This window comes from Aspergillus versicolor, assembly GCF_001890125.1.
Source record: "Aspergillus versicolor CBS 583.65 unplaced genomic scaffold ASPVEscaffold_3, whole genome shotgun sequence".
Taxonomy (NCBI): Eukaryota; Fungi; Ascomycota; class Eurotiomycetes; order Eurotiales; family Aspergillaceae; genus Aspergillus; species Aspergillus versicolor.
In genome coordinates, this window is record NW_024467526.1 from 3,575,922 (window position 1) to 3,593,781 (window position 17,860).

At 49.3% G+C, this 17,860-nt stretch overlaps 5 protein-coding genes across 5 annotated transcripts; 2 read left to right on the plus strand and 3 right to left on the minus strand.

Annotated features, from left to right (window-relative positions):
• Positions 1 to 373: 373 nt before the first annotated feature.
• ASPVEDRAFT_27666 (Sec7 domain protein) lies at positions 374 to 4,857 on the minus strand (the record flags this gene model as incomplete). Its single annotated transcript, XM_040810034.1, has 2 exons — positions 374 to 2,262; positions 2,328 to 4,857. The coding sequence occupies 2 exons, from the start codon at positions 4,855 to 4,857 to the stop codon at positions 374 to 376; spliced, it is 4,419 nt and encodes a 1,472-aa protein (XP_040666725.1).
• A 1,632-nt stretch (positions 4,858 to 6,489) lies between these two features.
• Positions 6,490 to 7,602, plus strand: ASPVEDRAFT_129162 (unc-50 family protein; the record flags this gene model as incomplete). The annotated part of the gene is made up of 4 exons (XM_040806615.1): positions 6,490 to 6,596; positions 6,652 to 6,755; positions 6,881 to 7,215; positions 7,291 to 7,602. 4 exons carry the CDS (start codon positions 6,490 to 6,492, stop codon positions 7,600 to 7,602), a joined length of 858 nt encoding a protein of 285 aa, XP_040666726.1.
• On the minus strand, positions 7,524 to 10,923 carry ASPVEDRAFT_190413 (uncharacterized protein; the record flags this gene model as incomplete). The annotated part of the gene is given in 7 exon segments (XM_040809063.1): positions 7,524 to 8,657; positions 8,728 to 8,795; positions 8,868 to 8,919; positions 8,938 to 9,029; positions 9,367 to 9,371; positions 9,482 to 10,557; positions 10,624 to 10,923. 7 exon segments carry the CDS (start codon positions 10,921 to 10,923, stop codon positions 7,965 to 7,967), a joined length of 2,286 nt encoding a protein of 761 aa, XP_040666727.1. The 3' UTR covers positions 7,524 to 7,964.
• A 1,250-nt stretch (positions 10,924 to 12,173) lies between these two features.
• Positions 12,174 to 15,041, minus strand: orlA (putative alpha,alpha-trehalose-phosphate synthase subunit Tps2; the record flags this gene model as incomplete). The annotated part of the gene is made up of 3 exons (XM_040810035.1): positions 12,174 to 12,343; positions 12,410 to 14,648; positions 14,718 to 15,041. The coding sequence occupies 3 exons, from the start codon at positions 15,039 to 15,041 to the stop codon at positions 12,174 to 12,176; spliced, it is 2,733 nt and encodes a 910-aa protein (XP_040666728.1).
• A 1,115-nt stretch (positions 15,042 to 16,156) lies between these two features.
• ASPVEDRAFT_128704 (uncharacterized protein) lies at positions 16,157 to 17,665 on the plus strand (the record flags this gene model as incomplete). Its single annotated transcript, XM_040806574.1, has 1 exon — positions 16,157 to 17,665. The coding sequence occupies one exon, from the start codon at positions 16,157 to 16,159 to the stop codon at positions 17,663 to 17,665; it is 1,509 nt and encodes a 502-aa protein (XP_040666729.1).
• Positions 17,666 to 17,860: the final 195 nt, after the last annotated feature.

The following is a 17,860-nucleotide window of genomic DNA, read 5'->3' on the forward strand; positions in this document are numbered from 1 at the left end:
GCTCCACGGCTGCTCGCTCGGAAGACTGGTCGAGTTGACGTGGCTACTGGAAGGATTATTAGATATACGTATTACGGGATATTTATACAATAATGAATTATCTCATCTAAATCACGATCAAGCGATCATTCCTCTTATCCACATAATATCGTCAAAGCCTACAACCAGGAGGACACAAAGCAAAGACGGGGAAATCAGCTTGGGATAAAACGCCCAGGATCATAAAGTAACAGTGTCCGGATCTTTTAAATGCACAGCTGTACATGACACGGTTCTCGATACGGTTCTCGAAGGGTATAATACAAATAATCGTGCCTTAGGCGGTTCTCACGAAAAGGCGAAGAAACTTAGGAGCAAGACATACAAAGAAAAATCACGACTCGGAAGGTTTAGCTTCATCTTCACGCCCAGCAAATATTTTGTTTTTTGCGTCAATTGCGTTCTGAAGGGAATCAATATAAGTGCGGAACTTCACAATCTCCCGCAGCAAATAAGATGACTTGCGCTCCCAGTTGGACATGGCTTTTGTCGCATTCGGATGCCGTGGTGAGAAAGCAAGAACCATGGCAGGTCGAAGCTCGTTGTGTCGCTGCAGCTCGTCCTCAACGTTTTTGACGTATGTCTGCAAAGACTTCAACTGGTCTGCTTCTGTAAGATTTGATGCCACCATACTTTGTTGTGGCGGGCTCCAATCGCTGATGTTTACACGATCTGCAGGTAACTTGGGTCGGACAACCTGCTGGTCGATGGAACTCCTAATGGAGCTTTGTATGCTAGGTCTTGGTCCAGATGAAGACGGAGGCGTTCTGTTGGAATCAGAATTGATTAACGCACAGTTGATAATGGCGTCACTCCATCCATATTCGATGTTACTTATCCCACCGATGAGAGGCTCCTTTGACAGTCTCGCGCTCCAGTAATTGGCGCTAGAAACGAATTCTCGCACAATTTCCGGTGTGCCCGCTTGGAAAAGATGCACCGCTCCAGTTGGGAGACTCAAGGCCCAGACATGTGGCCGAGACTTCGAGTAACCTGGGGGGGGTAGCGCGCTGGCAATGGATTGGCGTAAGAGGAACTTCCATATTTCTTCGGCATTCTCAGTCCAGTTGCCTCCACCCACTACAACGCCACCGGGATGACGTTGCTTGGCTTTTTGCCTGAGCGACTTGGATGCATTGAAGGAGAACAGGCGCATCCAGCCTTGCTGAATAACGGCAAAACATTCATTCCAATTACGCTCCTTCGCACGCTTATCAATCGAGTCCAAATGGTGTTTGTGCTTTAAACTTCCCTCTTTAGCCCACGGGGCTCCAGCGAGCTCCAGCGTCTCATCTTCAAGAAGCTGGCCAGTTCGTTCCGGGTCCTCAGTGCTAGCAATGGAATTGGCAGAGTCCTCACGGATAATCGCCTGGCTAAGCGCATTCGCGAACCCGATAGACTGTTGGTAGTCTGCATGTGGATAGCCTGATCCAAATGAGTCAACGGACGCCGATGTCAGCTTTCCTAGAGAGTACTTGCTCCAAGTACTGGACCCAGACGGACTCCACAAGGATGATTGATCATCTAAACTTGTTCGGCTAGATCCGAGAGTAGAAGGAGGATACAACCTCGCTCGTGAACGAGGTTTGGAAGACCACCGTGCGGTACCAAAGCGTGAGTCAGCAGAACGGCCCCGCGGAAAGATATCGGAGCCACTTTTGCTGACAGTACTAGGGCTTCTGCGAAGACCTTGCGGGTTTGGACCAAGCATCGTGCTCGACGCTGTCCGTGGCACGTCCCTCTCTGGCTGAACACCAAGCAGTGGAAGTCTTTGTTTATGAATCGAGGAGTAAAAGTCTCGAAGTACTGTTTCAACTTGCTGCTCCCATGCCTTCATTGTCCCATAAAATGGGTTATTAACGAGCGGGCCGACGTCGTTCTCAGCATCATTTGCCATTTTACCGGCCAAATCCGTGCGAGACAAACGATTTACCAATTTCCCCGAAGCATTAGTGGGTTTATCGGGCTTGTCAGTACTCGCCGTGTTGGGTCCTGTCTGGTCCGTAGGAAACGCTGTAGATCGAGAAGACGGAAGGCCTGAGTCTACATTCGAAGCGCTTGCTTTGCTTCCGAACTCATCTGGAGCAGCATCAAGGGCAACCCGTTGAATTGTAGGCATCGTATTGCGCACAAATTGGGCTTTAGTCATCTTTTGTTCGATATCCGCAAGATGCAAATCGGTGTTTAGTAGCAGTAGTGAATAACAAATGGTATGAACGACGTCTGGATTACATTAGCAATTGACATTCCAAACATACGTGAAGGAGTAAAACAAAAGATCAACTCACCTGCCGCCTTGAAGCCGTGACGAGGATTACATTGGCACCATCGGATAGAAAAGGCATCCAAAACACGATCAACTTGCTGGGTCTCCCCTTTCAACATTAAGCGGAGGCACAAACCGCGAAGCGCGGCGAGGATATTCATGTTGGACCAGTCAAACAGCTCCATATAAACCGCTCTAACCTTATCACGGTCTGGGCCACCAAGCCAAGCAGCTGCTGGTTCATTTCCAACAAACTCATCCTGTCCATCGTACAGTCTCCGTGCTTGTTGTTTCTCTTCGCTGTTATCTGTTTCCAGAGATGTATTCTCCGAGGGTTCGGCGTTGCATTCAGTAGACTTCCACTCAGAACCTTGTGGGACAATAGGAGTATTTGCTGCGGTGTGGTAATTGGAAATATCGGAAACCGAAGCATGGGGAGAATCCTTGCCAATAATTGGTGTGGACAATTTGCTAGGCGTGTCAGAGTCATCGTTCCAAATGGTCACGTCAAACATGTCCTTGTCTTTCAACTCCTTAGTAGGGGTTGGAGCTGATTCATCGTCCGGGGTTTCAATAGCGGGAACCCCGGATTTAAGGGACGATCGCTCTGCGACAGGAGATAGCGAGGTGGGACGCAGATTTTCCAATGTTGTTAGTTTGTCAGCCGATATATCGGCCAACTGTCTTGTCTCCACAGTCTTCGCGTCATTGCTTTCCGACTCGTCATCCTTCACACGTCTAAGAGAGGAGCGTGGTGGGACTGGCGGTGTGGCTTCCGATTCATTTGCTTTAACGAGATGATCTTCATCACCGCTGCTAGTCCCTAGAAAAGATGTATCATGTGCGTTACCGACCGAGCTCGCAGGGTAGAGACTGTATTTAGCCTTTGGGCCATTGTGAATGCTTAGAGAGTTGCCCCTGTCCCTGCGGCTCTGCACACTCTCTTGTTTCTTATTGTCTGGGTCGTTGGCCGCAGTACTCCAATCTGAAGATTCTGTGGAGTAATCCACTGCAGGGGTGCTGTTATTAGAGGTGTTCTCGGCCAGATATGGATTCATAACCTTTCTCAAACTGCTGACAGGGCTAGGTTCGGGTTTCATTATTGTCGTCGCCTTATTGCCCAGATTCTGGGGAAGGACAATTGGAGGAGGTACATTCTCCGTCACCGACTTCTTTCGCCGGCGGAAGAAAGACGATTTCTTGTTCACCACCTGGGCTCCTTCACGCGGGGCATGAGTGCTGCTTGAACTGGTCTTCTGAACTTGTTTCCGGGGCTTTACGGTGGGGTTAACTGCATTCGTGTCCTTGAACTCGGGCTCCTTAGAAGGTGGGTAATCGGATGGACTACCTTCAGACGATATAGTACCTGGACTCTTGGAGGATCCAAAAACACGGCGAAAGAATCCGGGACGTTCCTTGGCCGGCGAAGGTTCTGGGGGAGCTGGGAATGTCGGTTTATTGAATGAGATCGTTGGACTCGGGGCCGGTGGGTCGAGAGATGCCGATATATTGGGCGGAGGCTCGAGATCAGAGCCAGCCATAAGAGCGAAATCATGGTCCTGAGATCTCATTGCTGCAGTGCCAAGATTCTCGGGTCGGTGTTTCCGGGATTGAGTGGTCCGCGAAGATTTAACGCTGTTCCTTCGCGATACTACTGGCGTACGCGAGGACTGAGTCTTTAGAGTTCCACCAAGGTCTTGAGGCGGCGGCTGGTATTTCCTTGGACCAGCCGGAACGTTGGGTGTGGGTGCTGCATCCATACCATCATACGCCATTGGATCATAGTCCGGAGATGATCCTGGAAGGGCCATGAAGGGTTTCCTTGTCCCAAGATCAAAACTGGCTGATCGTCTCTCAGAAGTTGGCTCAATTTGACGTCCCGAGAAGGTAGGGCCGAAATCTAAGTTAGAAGACGTGCTTCCCTTGCTACTTTTCCTTCCCGCGCGAGTCCCAGGTGCGGTGGCACTAGTTCGGTAGTCAAATGTCTGCCCGTGGGAGTCCCGGCTCCTAGTGCTCTCAAACCTCCTCACACCGGTGCGATAGTTTGAACTGCTATTACTCCGGCGTTCCCTCGAGTGTTGAATCGCATACCGACTAGTACCATCGTCATATCCATGATCAACATCTGAAGAGAGGGAGGACGAAAAGGTATGGCCTCGATACCGATGCTGCGCCATTGAGTCCTGGGATGCTCGAGTATACCTCGGTGATTCAAAAGCGGAATTAAATAGGCGGTAGTCATCCAACACCGAGGTCCCTGATGAGAATTGATCTAGCGAAAGAAGCATGTTGTCAACAATTGAGGTGCGGGCGGCGTGCTGCGGGGACAATGACAAGTCATGAGGATCTCGGTCATCGGCAGAGTCATAACTATCGTTCGCATTATCATTATAATCATCCAGGAAAGTCTCGCGAACGGATGGTCGCGGGTGGCGACCTTTCTTGATCTTGTGGCTAGAAGGTCCCGGGGGAGTTCGGGGAGGAGAAATGGAGTCTGAATCGGGGCGTTGAGACATCGCGCGAACACTGCCCGATCGCATTGGTCGACTCATGGCTAACAAGTGTTACGCTTCCAATGGTTTCGGCATTGAATGTAGGCCGAAAGTTGCAGTTTCTGGGGTCCTATTACCAGAATGGGGTCGTAGAAATTATGTAATATTCTGGGACTGGGCTCAATTACACCCTGCTAAAAAGCCAAGCGGGTGTTTGAAAAGCACAATCTAAGGGCGCGCTCCCTGTATCACCTAGACATGGCGTGAGGGGGTAGGAGGGGATGTCCACGATGCACTGCAGTGCAATGCGTAAGGGGTAGATTGACGCTCGAGGGCTGCGACAAAAAGCGGGAACGTGGGCGATATTGAATCAATTGAAAGGGTTTGTCGCCTTTTTTTTTTGGTATGGTCCTGTGCATTTTCAACCGTTAGTAGCTGATGAGAGGAAAGTGACGGCTGGCAGGGGAGACACGAACCAAGGGAAGGGTGCAATCAAAGTCGGCGAAGAACCAGGGACGGCAGTGGATGTACCACGGGGGGGCGTGGTTCCGTCAGGAACAGGCGCCTTTCTGTGCCTGCCAGGGCTCAGCAGGTCAAGGAGGGAGATGTGGAAATGATAAAAAGAGCGATCGGAATGACAACAGTGATGGTGGTGGAGAGCGGAGGACGATGGGGGGAGTTGGGTGGACCAAAGGAAGTACTAATATAAATTCTGGGAGAATCCAATGCAACAGACGATAGTTCCTCTTAGCGTCTTAACCAGCTGGCACGACTAGACCAACCACGGCCTAGACGCCCAACAGTCAGGGGCAAAGTCGTTGGAACAAAGCATCGTCTGGCATTCAGTGTTCGAGAATCTGCAAGGCTTTGCAGGCGGTTCGGGTTGTTTCATCAGGGAATTTGCATGGAATAAATTATGAAGCTGAATCCATAGTGTGCCTCCTCCTTAGAATGCTGCGTCTTGGAGACTCGGAGCCAAATGTTTGTAGACTTGTCTACCAACCGAATTGAACCTGACGAATTTGATTCTCGCCAGGATCACCCAGAGTTATTGAGTTATTGACGTGTCTTAGCTCTATCCACTCTTCAAACAACTCTGGACTTTCGATTATTGATGCGTCTTCTGCTCCGCCAAAATACCCTGTACTAATCTTCGCCAGCCACCACTTTCGCACGCCGATCGGCCGCAGTCAAGATCTATCAGGTCCTGGATTATTCCATCAGCATAACTAGTAGTATCTACTAGAAGAAACTTCCAACTGTAAATTAAATGAACAGGCCTTTCCGCCAAGTGCTCCATAAGACGGAGCATAATCGAACATGGGAGATCACATAGAGCTACCAGCATGCAGAAAATGAACACTTAGGTTTATCCATGAGTCAGTACTTCGGACTGGTCTTTGGAGATTTGAGACAATCCCAAAGTAATATTATTTTCGCTGCTTGATTACTCAAGCAGATTCGCATACGATGGTAAATCTTGTGTACACAAACAACCGTATTTTATGCACGCTTATGCATGGGTAAGGCGGGAATACAATAACCCGAAACCAACTGGCGGATGACATAACCCATTCTGACAACAGACAATCAACCAACTTCGCCTGTATATCGTTACTGTCCCCAATTGTTACATCTCGCTGTGTACGAAAGATTCCTCCCTACCCACATTCTAGGCAAGGCGTACACGAGATGAACCCCCACATATCCGTCCCCCGTCAGCATGGCAGCTCTCCCAACTTCGGCGGCTTACCCGCAAACCGCGGGTCAACTATACGAATGCCGCGTTTCTTCAAGAGGTACCACTAAACCCAAGACACCAGAAGATATCCAACTAAATGCTGCCTAACTTAGAATGTTTAAGTTTCCCCAGATGGATTTCGAGATGGCCATCTGGGAGATGACTTCCCTTCTAATCGCGCCAAAAAAGGTATTTAAGTCAATATACTACCATGTAGGTCCATCTTCCATGCTTTCTAATGATGCCCTGTCGAGTGCGCTGCTAACAGAGAAATTTTCATAGAAACGTACGCCTTGACTCGGTCCAAAGTCGCTTGTAAACTCCGCTAAACTCCTATTATAGAAACAAAAAACACATGGCACCGACCCGACCCGTCGTTCGCATATCTCCTATCCTTCTTCCTCCTCCTCACAGCCCTTGCCTGGGGTCTCGCATACGCCCCGTCCTTTGGGTCTATCATTCGTCTCTCTTTCCTTTTTATTTTCTTCCATTTCATAGGATCTTCCCTCCTCGTCTCAACAATTGGTTATTTCGCCATTGGCCGCCTCTTCGGTCCCAACGGCGCCGCAACATCAATAACAGGCCTACGCATTCGTGGGCGGCGGCGTGGCGCGGCGCAAGGTCTCTTCACACAACCTGGCGAAAAGGATCAGTTGGAGTTCGGGTATTGTTTTGATGTGCGTTTCCAAAACTTACCTCAACCTAGAAGCAGAACCAATATGAGAAAGCTAACGAATGTGAACAATAAACAGGTCTCGAACCGTGCATTTTTCCCGCTCTACCTACACCTCTACGTCGTGCAATTCCTCCTGCTTCCGCTCCTCACACGGAGCCCGAGTAACTTCCTCGCAACCTTTCTAGGAAACACACTCTATCTCTCTGCGCTTACGTATTATACGTATATTACCTTCCTCGGGTATAACGCGCTTCCATTCTTACATAACACAGAGCTCCTTTTGCTACCAGTCCTGGTCTTGGCAATTTTGTGGCTTGTTAGTCTTATTGCCGGGTGGGGCGTGGTGATGCAGGGACGGAGCGTGGAAGGGTTGTTCTGGGGTGTATAGCCGAAGAGGCCTCAAGTTGGTGTTTAGATACGTACATAGTTTCGTGTTGCAAAGTGGGCTGGCGCTGGTGCATGAAATGGATGTTTATATTTTGTTACGTCTTATTTGTTTCTACTTCAGCAGGTTACAGCAGGTGCATAGTATAGTTATATCTGTTTTCGATCTCAGTCGCATTCGCTATACGGTTCTTCGCCTAGTGAGTAAAAGAGGATTCGGCATCTTTCTCTGTCTTCATCAATATCTAGCCTATCATGATATCGTACTCTATTGTCCACACATAGCAACAAAAGAAAAAAAAGAAAGAAAAGAAAGAAAAGAAAAGCCAGTTGAGCCCAATCCCAGCCGATGGATATTGGACATTTCTATTTCTTTCCTCCCTTCTTCTTTGGCCCACCCCCTTTAGTTAACTTCCTCTCCCTCTCTTCCGCCCTCTGCCTCGCAATCTCTGCCTTCTCCTCCTTCTCGGCCTCCTTCCTTAGCCGCTCTGCCTCCCTCCTTTCCTTCACGATCGCTAACCGCGCTAAATCCGCCCTGGCTTCGTCTGTCTTCCCCTCCGCATGAAGCTTCATGTATCGCTCCCGCGCCTGCTGCGCTTCAATGGCTTCACGTTCCCGGCGTGAAAGTTGGCTTTCCCCACCCTCCTCATCTTCTGTTTTCACGGGTTTAGATGTATAGTTTGGATTAGCAGGGAGGCCAAGGCCATCGTCTTCGTCGCCTAGGTCTTCCGCCGCAGCCACTGCCTTGTCTTTCCCTTTGGTACCGTTACTTCTGGTATTATTGGTAGGTTGTGTCTCGGACTCGGAGTCGCTAGGCGGGAGGTCGCCGGGCTGTGCAGGGCCTTGGGCTCTGCGCGCTGCACCAGCGGCTTTCTTTGCCTTTACGAGGGCACGGCGTTCTTCGCGCGTCAGTTCGGAATGCCCCTGTGCTGGGTCGTCACTGGGTAATTTGGAAGTGCCGGTGCTTGGTCCGACTTCGTCGGAGGACTCGTCCGACTCTTCTGTGGAGGATTCTTCTTCTTCTTCTTCGGAAGAGGACTCGGGGTCATCGGCGGGGTCCTACGTTCTCTTGTTAGTCGTTATACCAAGTTGACTTGCTGTTATGTTGGCAGAAAACGAGGCATCATACGCGCCACATGCTAACGGGGTTCCCATCTTTATCGACGGTCTGGATGTCTCGGCTGAAGTGTTTTCCACCTAGATACGCGAAGTCGTTAGCTGATTCTTGTTTCACTCTCTATGTGAGTGCAAGTAGGGAAAAGAACATACCTCCCCGACTTGGCTTAGAGAACTTTCCTCCACGACCACGGGGTGCCATCTTCTATTGCCGTATTGTTACGTAGGTGCTGGCGGGTATTGAAGTGCAGAGCGATCTCGACTCGATGTAGACTAAAGCAGAAATGTCTGATGTAACTGTAGGTTTGGTTGAAACTACAGCAGCGCGAAGTTAGTTCGTTTCTTTCATGTCAGGCATGAGCGGAGTTAAGCCTGTGTCCATCTACCATCCTCGTCTTGGGCGGCTGCGTGGAGGGGCAAAGGAAGTGGGGAAATCTTGCCTATTTTTTTTTGTGGCACTTGGTCGAAGCCAACGAAGCTGAGGCTTTCGTTGGTGAGTGGTTCAAGAAGCTCTCTGTGTAAAGTAGCGCGATAAAAAGCAAAGAAAATAACTAAGACTTAGGTATGAGTCAAGAGTTGGCCTGTGAAAAGTGGTTTGGCGGTGTCAAGGTCAATGCTTGAGGCGGGGAAATCTTCCCGTTTCTTGATTCACGCCTTCTTATAGGTGAGTCTGCAATGACGAACGATGCTTTAACAGATTATATTTATGGTATATAAGAAATGAAATATTGAGGAATGATTCTTTTTATGCTCTCTCCCAGACAAACCCTCTCAACTTAGCGGTCCGAGCCGCAATTAAGTTCAGTGTCCCAGCAATAATCACACCGCCCATGAACATTTGAGCATACAAGTAATCTCCGTCTCCTCGTTGGACCAGCGCCCCGGCAATAGGAGACCCAATTAGGGCCGCAACTCCCACTACGCTCATAATCATTCCCATTCGCGCCCCCATCTTTTTGAGGTCGGTTGTAAGGGTGCTCAATGTGGCCGGGAAGAGAGACTGGATCCCAGCTGCCGCAAGGCCATAGAAGGCGGCAAAACCGTACACCCCGCTAATGTTGTGCACACCTGCCCAACAAAAGGCAATAAGGCCTGTAGCAAAGCTGAATGGGATCAACATGTTCAGCGGGCCGGTATACAGATCTGCCATGGAGTTCGGAATGACACGGCCTAAAAGGCCGATACCATTCATGAGTAAAAGGACATAGATCGATGTCTCCGTCGACACACCAATGATTTCGCGGCTGAAGCTTCCGATATAGAAAAAGCCGATGTATAGTCCCCAAAAGTTGAGAAACATGCCGATGGCGAAGAATGAGTAGGATGATTCTTTAAAAGCGGCCCATTCAACGACAGGTCCATTTTTGCGCGGCGGCAGTCGTTGTCGGAGGAAAATCAAGCAGGGTGTCAGGGTTGCTAGTGATATGAAACCCAATGTCCGCATAGTCCATCCATATCCAATCTGCGGTAATAGGCGCATAACAACAGCAGGAAAGATAAGCCCTCCAGTTGCAGATCCTGAAGCCACGATTCCAATGGCAACAGATCGCTTCTTGCTAAAGTACGTGGGTGTTAGCGCAATGGTGGGACAAAACATCAGACCGCATCCAATGCCCTGCCCTACTCCCTGCGCAAGAAACAATTGCCAGTATTTGGTGCACAGAGAAGTCATGAAAATGCAGAACAGTTCCAGCACTGCGCCCATTGTCAGAATGACCTTGAAGTAGCCAGCATCGGTTGCCCGACCAGAGAACACGCCAATGAAGAAAAGTAGGAAGATCTGGATGCTCCCAACCCAAGAAATATCTGACGGAGACCGTCCCAAGGTCTCGGTGTAATACGTCTGAAAGACACCAAAGCTGTTGATATACCCCCAGGTGTTGAAAATGACAAAATGTGCCAGTGCTACCTGTGACCAGGCAAGAAAACCACCATCTGGAGGAGGACCGAGATCTTTTCCCGATTCTCTGGTGCGGACAATTGACAGGGTTCTAGCTGCGAAAGCACCAACATGGCTCATGTTTGTCGCGGTTCTCGTCAGATCCTTGTCCTGGTTTTGATCAATACCTGGCTCCACGTCCTGCGGTGAATTCCTCAAGGACCTAACACCGTCGCTCGAACTATCCTCTACCGGCCTAGCAGCATGGGTTTTCTCGTTTATGGACGCTGAATAGCCCTGTTGGCCGACATCGGATTCCTCGAACGCCATTGTCCAATAGGTAAATAAGAGTTGGAAAGCCCCAACAACGTTTTAGGGTATTCAATCGACACGAAGTTCAGACAAAATACAACGTTGATCCAACGTTAGGGACTGGGGCAAAAAAAGACTGCCAACTTGGAACGAATGACGATGTCGATTGCAGTAGGCAACAAACGCAGGCGACAGAGACGTTGTAGAACATAAGGGCTGAGTTTGGAACGTTTGGAGAGAAACTTCCAACCGTCAGAGCTTCAATCCTAAGAGGTCAAGCAGAGACAAGGCGACGAAGTGACTCAGAAGCCCGAAAGAAGATTTTGCGGGCACTCTTCCCTTCATCCATCCAGGTTTGTCATCGATGCGAAGAGAGCCAGTGGGACTCGCGGAAAAGCTTTCTTCTCCCGAATTTTGAGGGCGGAGAGTGCGGGGCGTGGAAGACAAAAGGCTTCTCAAAGAGAAAGGACCGGCAGGCTGGCGTGGAGACTGGGGACTGAGAATCATATTGCTCGCACAGAAGACCGAAGCGAGCCCATACACCTTAGTAGTTAGTACCTGGGCTATACCTACCACTCTGCACGCCGGCACCACTGGAATGAAAATCCCGCAAATGAGCTTGAGCCAGCTCCATCCTCGCGACGATGAGTTCAGTGGTCACCAGGGGCAGTCACAAGCTCACTCTGAAAAATCTCCGATGCTCCAGATTCCAGATGGTGCTCGACGAGTATCCGGTACATTTGCCGCTCGTGGATAACTGGACTGAAAGTTGGAGCAGTTCACGAAATCCCTCCTTTCTCATTCGCGAGAGGGGAGGATTTCCGAGCCGGGGCCATGGAAGTCAATCGCTAATTTACAGGGCCGTCCCCACTTGATCAAGTGTCATCTCTTGCTTTTCCCATGGGCGAAAGCCAAGGAGGATAAACTGGCACCAAGGCTCAGTGGATAGATACTCGGTGCAGATGGTAGTCTAGAAGCAGCAATGTTGAAGATGCACAAAAATTCGACCACGTGGGAAAAATTATCCGACATAGGATGAGCATAACCACGTGCACCCAGAAGATATGCAAAGGTCAGATTAAAATTTGTCTATTTGTCTAGAATATGCAGACAATTCTATACCCTCCTGTATATGTATATATGTTTAGCCGGGGGCGGGGGGACAAGGGGGCAAAGTAAGAAAAAAAAGCAATATTTTGCTGCAACGTATTTAAAATATTCATCGTTTTAAACCTGAATCATGCCGGTCTATATGTCGTGCAGGACTCTTAATATTCCTGGCCGGAAGAGCTGCTATTGAGCATGGTAACGGTTTCAATAACATCACTGGGTTCGAGGAGATGCCAACCCGCTTCAGTCTGTTTCGAACTTGCGCCAACCGTGACAGTGTAAACATGGTGCGATGGTAGTTCAAACTTCTTCAGAGCACGGAACATGTCTGAGATGCATTAGCAACGATTAACTTTGATCCCCCTGTGAAGCGAGTAAGCAAAAGAGGACATACCTTCGTCTGTAAAATCATCACCAGAGCACAAGATAAACTCCGGTATTTTCCCATTCTCATATGCTTCTACCAACCGCGTCGCGATAAAACCCTTGTTTACAAATCTCGGTCGAACCTCGAGGTTGGCCTTTCCAGCCATTACTTCAACGTCCCAAGCTTTTGACACGTGCTCCTCCAGCTGCTTCCGACATTCTCGCGCCTGGAACGCACCATATTCAGGGTCCGCCCGTCGGTAGTGCCAGGTTAAAGCCACTTTCTTTCTCTCAATGAATGACCCCTGAGTACGCTCCGTGAAGTGTTGATATATCTCCATGACTTCCCTCTGCCAACCCATGTCAGTTGTTTCCGCCAGGTTTTGCCAAATATCTGACCGTGGCATTCGGATGAAGCAGCCATGCTCTGCACTAAGTCCCAGTTCAGGAATATGGCCCATCCATTCATCTAAAAACGCCTGGTCACGCCCGCTAATAATCCACACGGCATTTCGGGGATCCGCCGCCAGACTCTTAAGGGTCCGCAGAACACGATCTGACGGTATAGCAGATTGGGGGTCCTTCACAATTGGTGTAAGGGTACCATCATAATCAAACATGAAGAGCCTCTTTCGAGCTTTGCGATATTGCTTCAAAAGTTTAGCCTTATCGAGGGCCGGGGTTGCCACGGATTGATCGAAGGAAGAAAGATTTGTGAGTAGACGAGAGATAAATTGGTTAGACCAGGCTGAAACTGTATTTGTTGTGACGTGTTTATAGAGCTTTAGATGCTGTTCCTTCTTCTCAGCAGCAGGCACTGTCAGGGCTTTGTTTATTGCATCTGCGACCCCGATAGTGTCCCACGGGTTTATGTGAATCGCGCTAGATAATGCCCCAGCTGTTCCGGAAAATTCAGATAAAATGAGAGGGCTGTGGCCGTCCTGCTGGCAAATAATGTACTCCAAGCTCGTCGTATTCATGCCATCACGAACTGTCGTAATCAGTCCGACATCGGCCACCCGCAATAGTGCGAAGTATTCATGTGGAGACAGATATTGAGGATAGTACTTAACCGGAGAGAAGCTCAACGATCCAAAACGGCCGTTAATTGTATCGACCAAATTTGAGATTCGGCTCGCAATCTTATGCTCCTCTTTCTCTTCCTCGACACTAGTTGGACTGGTGACCTGGATGAGCACAACCTTATCACGCCATTCAGGGAAACGTTCGAGGAACGTTTCAAATGCTTGGAGTTTTTGGGCGACACCACGGGCGCTATCTAGGCGATCGCGGCCGACAATGATTTTCACACCAGCGTATAGCTTGCGTAGCCCTGACACTGCTTTTTCGGTGTCTACACTCTCAAAGGCAGCCTTTTGTATTGTCTCCGCATCGATACCGATGGGGAAGACATCCACGGCCACATGGGCACCATAAGCATCAACGCCAGCCGAGTTGGACTCAAATCCTAGGACGCGAGTACAGCAGGACGAGAAGTGTCGAGAATAGGAAAATGTTTGGAACCCAATCATGTTTGCGCCAAGTACGCCGGTGAGTATTTCTTTCCGTTTGGCTAGACACCGCATAAATTCGCTGCTCGGGAACGGGGAGTGCAAGTAGAAACCAATGTAAACGTTCGGGATGTGCTGTCGTAAAATACTTGGGAGCAGAAATAGATGATAATCGTGAATCCAAACGATATCACCCTCTTTGTATTCCCGGATTATACGATCCGCAAAGAGTCGATTCATCCTCACATAATCCGCCCACGAGTCCCGCTCGAATCTACCGTCCGTGGGACCATGCTGCTTATAGTGTAAGAGAGCATAGAGTTCTTTCTCTGCGTAGCGCCTCCATCTGCTCTGATCCTCTAGATGAACCATATCCTCCGGCACTTCAGATTCATCTGACAGCCATACTGGAGCAATCTTGCCGTGGCGGGTTGAACTCAGCTGTTTTTCTAGTTTTTCTCGATCATTTGCATTCACTGTAAAGGATTCCGCTGCGGCATTATTAAATTGCAGCCTGCTTGCATCAAGGGACATTGGGGTTGATCCCTTATTAAGAGCTCGAGAAGCATTGTCAAGTGCGGTGGACAATTGTGTACCGTTATTGGGACGGTTTGGCTGTGAAGGAGTGCTTTCCTTGTGCAAAGGCTCTACTTCTCCGGTCCATCCAACCAACGTATGCGCCCAACCCGACTTATCAGAAGCCAAGTATGCAAATGAATCAAACAAGGCAGAAGATCCAGGGCGAGGTTTCAATTCCTAAACCCATGGGTTGATTAGCATTTGTTTTCATTATTCGACGACCGGAGACAAAAGAACAAATCATACCCAGTCTTGGCCCGCTCGGAAGTAAAGTTTGTGTGGAATGCAGAAAGCAACACTAATAATCCTACCGGTAAGGCTTAAACTCGAGTATTGTTGCTGAAAGTCGGGTGCTCGCATTGTGAGTACTTCCTTTAAGCTCAATCGACGTAGCAATTCACTCCCTGATTTCGCATGATTAACTATGTCAGACGGCATGTCTAGCCCAACGGTATCCGGAGCAGAGGTAGATGCCCCAGGTATGTTCTGGGATGAGGCATCTGAAAATGAATCAAATCGAACTTCTCCTGGTCTCCCATTGGGCTTTAGGATGGTGGGATGTAACGACATCACAGGCAAACAGATTGTCACGCCTTCGATAGTGGATATGCGAGGGTGGATGGCGGCTAAGATAGGGTTGGCTCTCCTTGAGGGTGATAACGAGCATCAGCCTTCCGCTCACTTGATATCCGTGTTTGAGCGGGTCTTTGTTCGGGAGTTCTTGCTCAAGTGAGTGATGGTAGAGCTAAATAACTTCCAGGCTATGTCATTAAAGGTATGGGTGAAGGTCAATGTAAAAGAGACAAGTACTCTGTACACAAATTCGGAGGACGAGGGGCACGAAGGTTATCGGAGGGGCAACGAGGCGGTGAGAAAGATTGGTTAAACGAAGCGATTGAGAAACTCGAGAAGGTGAGGGCTGTTTCGCAGCCAGAGAGGGTGATGTTATATATGCACGAGTCCTAGGCCTGATATCCACTTCCTCGTGGTCTTCGAAACAAGCAGGAATTGACGAAGTGTCGAGGGGGTCAACGGGTGATCGACGCAAAGGAAGCGCACCGACACTGGTGAATTTGAAGTCGCCCGAGGAAGCACAGCATGCAGAGCTCTAGAATTGAAAAATCACAGAAAATCCATTATCCTGAGAGGAGTCCGGTGTGGAAAGAAGCCAAATAAGCCAAGCAATAATCAGTGCACTGATGCCGAAGCGTTATTCTGCCCCGGTGGAATTTGGGAGAGGAAGAATCCAGAACCTGGGACGCCGCGTGGAGGAAGGGCGACGTCATTCATGCTCACTTGCCCTGAACACGCTCTTCAATCGACCACGAACCATCAGCTTGCAGTACTTTGGTTTTACCTAGAGTAGGCTTCAAGCACAGAGTACATGGATATTTCTAGGCTCATTTGAAATTGTGACAAGTCACCGAGTGTCTTAGGGCTGCCACAATCATGTGCAGCACCCTTGTCACAACCCACGCCAGGTCGCATGCGGAGATACTTTAATTGGCCTCGCTTCCAAGGCACCAAGGCACCAAGTCACCTCTCTTTTGGCACACGTGATATCGCGGGCCGTTTTTTCAACTGCACCCAATCCCATACACCTCATTAAACCAAGTGCTCGATGGAGTTGACGATGTGTCGGAGTCGATGCCATATTTGACCGCGCGAAATACAATTGCTGAGAAATGCGCTTTCGCATAGCCAATCGCCTTCTATCCTCACCTACAGTTTCCCGCCGGACCTTCCACCATGTCTCCGTCCAAGCTAAAGATCCCATGATCTTCGAAAACAGTCTTGAGAAAACCCTCAAAGAGCACCGATCAGTAAACCGTGCGTGCTTGATACGCAAGGTCGTTTCTGGACCTGAGTCACACAAACGGACACGTTTCCCCCCCCGAGATAAATCGCGCAAGTCAGTGTTGTCCGAGCCACCAGTATGGCGCGAATCGCAAAGCCAACTATCGTCGACAGCTACACAATCATCTACCCTCCAAAACGATGAAAAGCCGCTTGGCCCAATTAATGGGGAGCTGATCACGGCTCTGCCCTTTCATTCGCCAATGAGATTAAAATTGAGGAAAGGGCAAGCAAAACAACGTCCATGGCTTTTTCAACTGGACCCAAATCAGCGATTTTTGAGCGGCGTCTCGCAACTTGATGCTGAGCTTCGAGCTCTGGAAAGATATTTGACCCCAACCAGGCAGGAAGTAGAAGTGGCGGATCAGGTTACATCCGATATCACCGACATCATTTCAAACCCAGCGCGCTATACGCCACCCAGCATTGTTCGCACGGGATTCGAGATGAGCCATTCTGATTTAAAACTCATGATCTCAGTTCCAGGCGCAGATCGACACGAGAGGCTTCGCGACTATGCCAGGTTCCTTAAGGTCGCCTGGCGCGCTCTTGGTGAATGTCCTAAATATGAACTACGACGCACTCTCGGGTCGCCAGCCACTCATGTGGTCGTTCACAAGCCCACCGGACTCTCGTTCCGCTTGCACTGCGCCGATGCTGAGCCCGCATACCTTGAACGCATCCGATATTTCCACTCGCAATATTCGGACCTCCGTTGCCTATACCTCGCCACACAACTGATCCTAACTACGGCGGGCGTTTTTGGTAGCCGCAGAAGCTCGATAAGCCGTGAGGGCCTACAAATGCTTATCGCGACCTTCCTCAAAATGAACGATGGTCGATTTCGCAGTAGTGCCAGTTGCGGCGAATCATTCCTCGCGTTCTTGCACCTCTTCGGTACAGAAATAGACCTTTTGACAACTGGTGTTACAGTCGAACCCCCTGGCTTCTTCAACGCCCGCTCAGTGGAAGAGGAATGGCATGCGAATGAACCTAAAAACCGCCCACCTTACCTCCTCGGGCAACGCTCACTCATCAGATCGAAGAAATACACCAAGAAGAAGCGTAGCAGATTTGTTAATACTGGCTTATTATTGCAGGATCCAACGGATTACATGCAAAACCTCGGCCACGTCCAGTCACGAACACCATATTTACAACATGTTTTTGCAACGACACATAAAAACCTGGAATTAGCCCTAAAGAACTGGAATCCGGCCCATCATCTTATACAGAAAACGAGTATTCTGGACAAGGTTTTGCACGTGAATTTTGAGGAGTTCGAATCACGGAGAGCTTCTATACTTGCCGCTAGCACGGCTTCAAACAAAACATAACTCTTAAATACGTACTATAGAATTTTCTTTGGTAGACCATGTTCTTCTAACCACGACGAGAGAGACGGTTTCGATTTGGATTCTAAAGGAAAGCGCGGCAAAGACACTGTTTTCTTTGTCAATCTATACCTGCGTGTCGGTTGCGCAGGTATGCCGGGTAGTCAGATTCAACTGACGAGGTTCTCCTAAAGCAAC